This window comes from Emydura macquarii, unplaced genomic scaffold, assembly GCF_026122565.2.
Source record: "Emydura macquarii macquarii isolate MOO-44397 ecotype Brisbane River unplaced genomic scaffold, CSIRO-AGI_Emac_v2 contig_1566, whole genome shotgun sequence".
In the NCBI taxonomy this organism is placed as follows: domain Eukaryota; kingdom Metazoa; phylum Chordata; order Testudines; family Chelidae; genus Emydura; species Emydura macquarii.
This window is the reverse complement of record NW_027131703.1, coordinates 262895-268745: the sequence shown is the minus strand read 5'-3', so window position 1 is coordinate 268745 and position 5851 is coordinate 262895. Positions and strand designations below refer to the sequence as shown.

Here is a 5851-nt window from a genome sequence, read left to right as displayed (position 1 = left end):
TGAGGGCACTGGCTCTGATCTGACCCCAAGTTGGATGATCTAGCCAGCTCAGAGTAGTGAGGACTGCGATATGGGGCATTTTCCCTCTAGAGCATGCTGTCTCTGCTCCAACCACAGAGCAGAGGAACGGGCTGGCCTACAGAGGTTGTGGAATAGGATATGGGGCCTTTCTCATCTAGGGGGTGCCAGCTCTAGTTGATAAATTAAGCATTCATTATTCAAGGACTATCTGAAATGCATCCAAGGAAAGTCTTTATTCTGTGATTAGGCAATGGAGCTGCCTGCCACATGATTCAAAGCAGGATCTGACATTTGTGTGCATCATAAGAACAAACAGAGACCTGATACAGAGTGGAGGAAATATCTACAGGGCTTTGCCAGGGACCAAGCCAACCCTGAATTGCCTGGTTTTAGGGGAAACTGCCTCTCTGGACAGTTATTCCAGATCTGGCCTCTGCAACAGGTGTGTGCATAAAGGAGCTACAGGATTAGAGAACGTATTGATTTGAGGGGGGAAGGGCACCTGGGAGTCAGGACTTGTGGGTTCTACATATATTAGGGGAGCCTCCCAGCTACTACAGCAGTGGGAGGAGTCTTATCCCCAGTGCACGGTGAGTGAGGTCACAGCAACAGAACTGAGACTAGAACCCAGGCTTCCTGGCAAGCAGCCCCCCCCCCCGACCTCGCCCACAGGACTCTCCTCGCCGGCCCTGGCAATAGAACCCAGGAGTCCTGCCCCCCTTAGAGGGTGGTGGTTGCGTATTTCACTCTGACAGCCCCGATAGCTGCTTCTCCCCTGTCTAGGCTGTAGGCAGAAGGGGCCTTCCAGGGGCCCAGACCCCCCACACTCAGCAGCCTCTTGGTAACACGCCGGAAGGAGGGCACAGGGGGGTCGCGGTGGATCAGCAGCTCCTTGGTGGTGCGGAAGGTCGGGGGCTCGGCGGGGCTCTTGAAGCTGCTGAGATGCGTCATGGGGGGCACTGCCCGCTCCCCCTTACTCAGCAGCTGGTACCGCACCAGCTGTGCCCCCGGAGGACTCCTCAGAGCTGGGAAATACCAGCCCAGATACACCCAGCCCATCCAGCCCATGAGAGCCAGCATGGGCAGCAGCAGCAGCAGCAAGGAGGCCAGGTAGAGCACCAAGCGCAGCAGGCAGCAATGAGCTAGCAACCAGCGGCCCCACTGTGGGCCCTCCCTGCCCTGCTGACGCCCAGCCATGGGCATCACTGGGGGTGGAGTGGGGCACCTGCAGAGGGGGAGGCCCGATCAGAGGAGGTGACTGGTGGCAGGGGATAATGTGCAAAGGGCTGGGATGAAAAAGGGGTGAGGAAATAAGGGGGTGGTGGGAATCATGAGGGTGCTGGGGGGCACTGGAGGTGCTGGGGATGTGTGTTCTAGGGCAGTAGAGGGGAGCACAGGAGTAGTTGGGGGAAGAGTGGTGGAGGGAGCAGTAGTGGGGGGCACAGGGGAGGTTGGGGGCAGGGTGGTGGAGGGGGCAGTAGTGGGGGGCACAGGGGTGGTTGGGAGCAGGGTGGTGGAAGGGGCAGTAGTGAGGGGCACAGGGGTGGTTGTGGGCAGGGTGGTGGAGGGGACAGTAGTGGGGGGAACAGAGGTGGTTGTGGGCAGGGTGGTGGAGGGGGCAGTAGTGGGGGGCACAGGGGTGGTTGGGGGCAGGGTGGTGGAGGGGGCAGTAGTGGGGGGCACAGGGGTGGTTGTGGGCAGGGTGGTGGAGAGGGTAGTAATGGGGGGAATGGGGGTTCTCTCCTCTGTCATTGTCCCATCCATATCCAAGTCCACACCCTTGTCCCACTCCCCGTTGGCGTCTGCATCCCCTGCTTTGCCGCAGGCCTGTTGAAAGTCGAGGACGGGGCTCCCTAGGTGGCTGATGGGCGCATCACACACAGGGCTGCGGGGATCATTCTCAGTCAGCAGACCGTCTGGCCCCTGCTCCTGGATGTAGACACTGAACTCATTGTTAGTGATCCAGCCCCGCAGATAGACCAGGCCACAGTCGCAGCGCCAGGGGTTCCCTGCCAGGAAGATGAAGGCGAATATGTGCTCATCGGGAAAGAAGCCATTGGGCAGGGTGTGGAGCTGGTTCCCTGACAGCCGCAGTGTGTCCAGTTCCAGCCCAGCCAAAAGCCCCAACGGCAGCTCCTCCAGGGCGTTGTCAGAGAGATCCAGGTCCCGCAATGCAGCCAGGCCCACAAAGGCCTCCTTGGGCAGTGTCCGCAGCCGGTTCCCCCGTAGATTCAGCTCCTTGAGCTGCCCCAGAGCCCGGAAGGCCCCTGGCAACAGCTCTGCAATGCTGTTGTGTGCCAAGGCCAGGCGGGTGAGGGCAGGCAGGCCCTGCAATGTAGGCAGCACCCCCAGGGCATTGTGGGATAGGATCAGTTCCTGCAGCAAGGGCAGGGTGGCCCCAGTGTGCAGTGCACCCAGTCTGTTGCCTGACAGGTCCAGCTCAGCCAGCTCAGGGAGATGCTGGAAGGAGTCAGTGGAGACAGATGCCAGGTGGTTGGTGTTGAGAAGCAGGATGCCGGTGGTGTTGGGCAGGGCAGACGGCACCACCTTGAGCCCTTGCCCAGAGCAGTTGACTTGCAGTCGATCCTTGATCAGATTCATCTCGGACTGGCATGGCTCCCCTGGACCTTTGGTGCCAGCCACAGAGAGCAGGGCCAGGAGGGCTAGGTGAGGTGGAGTGGGGCATGACATGATCTGCAGGGGAGGTCAAGAGCATGCTCAGGGCATAGACATTACAGGGCATGTCTACACTAACCAACTCAGCTTGCAACAAAACAGCAACCCTGTGAATGTTAACTGTGGCTTATGACAATGGGCCCTTATATCCCCAGTGCTTCCTCCCCAGTCTGGAGTGTTGAGAGACAACTTCCACTGAGATATACCTGCCTGGATACAACAACCCATCGACACTAAACCAGCTGGTGCTGCAATAACGTTGGGTCCCCTGAGCAGATACTAGCTCTAAGAACAAGGGCTCCCTAGCTCCCCAGTGCCCTCTGTCCCATCGGCAGGAGGTCGTGCATCTGCACCCCGACCACGCTGGGGACAATCTACACTAACCCAGCTGGTGCTGCAACAATGTCAGGACCCCTGAGTTGCCATTAGCACCAATTACAAGGAATTGACTCCCCCGCACCTGCTCCCCATTGCCCGAGCTGGACTAAACTCAAAGGGCTTGGATCAATCCCTGTAGTTTCCCCTCCACCTAAACCCTTATCTTCCGCTCCCCTTATACCCATGGCAGCTGGTCCAGCCAGGAGACAGCATGCTGCCCCAGATAGTTAGTATGTCCAGTCCCCACCTGCCTGTATCCCCTGCCCTTGATTCAACCAGCTCCCCCAGTGCCATCTGCGTGAGGGGAGCATGATTAAAGCATCTGGCATTTAGTACCTTCAGCCCCAGGGGCAGGATCACTGTATAAACAGCCCCTGTGCCCCACTTCAGAGGTGGTATATCTCAACACCTGGCAAGGGAAGCATGTATAAACAGCTTCCACCCTACCCAGGGTTCCCTGTACAAACAACTGCCCCACCCCAGAGGTGGTTGGTTTTCATTGGTGATTACCATCCCCACGGACTCACCTGGGGTCTCTGCTGGGGTTGCTCTCCCAGCCTTGTCATCCACACTCCCAGCTGTGTGTTGAGAGGTTGCTCTGGGGGCAGCTTTTTCCACTGTGCTGACTGCATCAGGGATCCTGATCCCGGTCCCTGTATCAGCCTCTGCAGCTGCTGAGGGGGTGAGTGTGTGGTTTCCTGTGACATCGAACAGAGACACTGACCACCGCCCTGCCCCATTCCTACCCTCCAGGCATTAAAAGCGCCCACAGAGGTCACATCAGAGTCCAGCCAGGTTACACACTGCTTTCTGATCCACTCTATCAATAAGTGCCCCACTTCAGAAGCTGCATCTCAGAACCGGGTGAGGGATCCTGGTACAAACAGCTGGTCTACTCCAGAAAGGGATGGATCTTAGTGCTAGGCAAATGATAGTTGTACAAACAGCTGCCTCACCCCAGAGCACTGGGCAAGAGATCCCTTTATAAACAGCCTTTGTACCCCACCCCAGAGGTGGCTGCATCAAGAGTCATAGATTCCAAGACCAGAAGGAACCATTGTGATCGTCTAGTCTGACTTCCTGTATAGCTCAGGCCAGAGAACTGCCCCACAATAATTCCTTGAGCAGATCTTTTCGAAAAGCATCCAATCTTGATTTATAAATTGTCAGTGATGGGGAATCCACCACAGCCTTTGATAACTTGTTCCAGCAGTTAATTACTCTCACCATTAAATATGTAGGCCTTATGTCTAGTCTGAATTTGTCTAGCTTCCACTTCCAGCCATTGGATGATGTTATGCCTTTCTCTGCTAGATTGAAAAGCGCATTACTAAATATTTGTTCCCCGTGTAGATATTTATAGAGGTAATCACCCCTTAATCATCACTTTGTTTGTCTGTTGGTGTGAAGTGAGGGATCCCTATATAAACAGCCCTGGCCACACACACCAGAGGCAGCTGCATTCAGCGGGGGGTGGGGGGTGAGGGATTCTCTTGTAAAATAGCCCCCATTCTCCACATCAGATCCAGCTTCCAGCTCCATTTCAGTGCCAGGAGAGGGATCACGTTATAAACAGCCCCCCCACCTCCCAACCTCCCACTGGAGAAGCAGCTGTGTCTCAGCATTGGGTGAGGAATCCCAGCTCTACAGCTTCCCAGCATAGCATAGGTTAACTGTGTCAGCGGGTTGTTGGAGTTATTATTAACTAGGGAAGGAGTCACTAGGGTCTGGGCAAGGAGATAACTGGGGGCCGGAAGGGATAGTCCGTTGTCATCCTCACCACTCTCAGTTCCTATAGCAATACCTCCGGTCCCACAGGGATGCTAGAAGCACACACAGTCCAGTGGCCACAGCAAGGGACATGTTTGGAGTCAGGACTCCTGGTTTCTGTTTTGGGGAAGGAGGTGTGTCTGGAAGCCAGGACACCTGGTTTTTATCTCCAGCCCTGGGTGGGGAGTAGGTTCAATCAGGGAGTCTGGACTCTTGGGTTCTTTCTCCAGCTCTGACTCATAGAATCATAGAATCATAGAATATTAGAGTTGGAAGGGACCTCAGGAGGTCATCTAGTCCAACCCCCTGCTCAAAGCAGGACTAACCTCTGCTATATCATCCCAACCAGGGCTTTGTCAAGCCGCAGCTTAAAAACCTCTAAGGATGGAGATTCCACCACCTCCCTAGGTAACCCATTCCAGTGCTTCACCACCCTCCTAGTAAAAAACTTTTTCCTAATGTCCAACCTAGACCTCCCTCCCTGCAACTTGAGACCGTTGCTCCTTGTTCTGTCATCTGCCACCACCGAGAACAGCCTAGCCCCATCCTCCCTAGAACCCCCTTTCAGGTAGTTAAAGGCCGCTATCAAATCCCCCCTCACTCTTCTCTTTTGCAGACTAAACAAGCCCAGTTCCCTCAGCCTCTCCTCATAAGTCCTGTGCTCCAGCCCCCTAATCATTTTTGTTGCCCTCCGCTGGACTCTCTCCAACTTGTCCACATCCTTTTTGTATTGGGGGGCCCAAAACTGGACACAATATTCTAAATGCGGCCTCACCAATGCCGAATAGAGGGGAATAATCACTTCCCGTGACCTGCTAGCAATGCCCCTCCTAATGCAGCCCAATATGCCATTGGCCTTCTTGCCAACCAGGACTCACTTATTTTTGATTGGGATGGGGCACAGCAAACACAGTCCTGGGATCCTGTGAATAATCCCGATTCCAGCTCACATAGAGGGGTAGGGAGAGGGGCTCAGGCCCCTCCAGAACTGGCTTCACAAGGGAGT

General features: G+C 55.4%; 1 protein-coding gene across 1 annotated transcript; it reads right to left on the bottom strand.

Annotated features, from left to right (window-relative positions):
- Positions 1-741: 741 nt before the first annotated feature.
- LOC137157790 (platelet glycoprotein Ib alpha chain-like) lies at positions 742-2712 on the bottom strand. Its single transcript, XM_067555201.1, is given in 3 exon segments — positions 742-1255; positions 1257-1329; positions 1392-2712. Coding segments are annotated over 3 exon segments (1908 nt in total).
- Positions 2713-5851: the final 3139 nt, after the last annotated feature.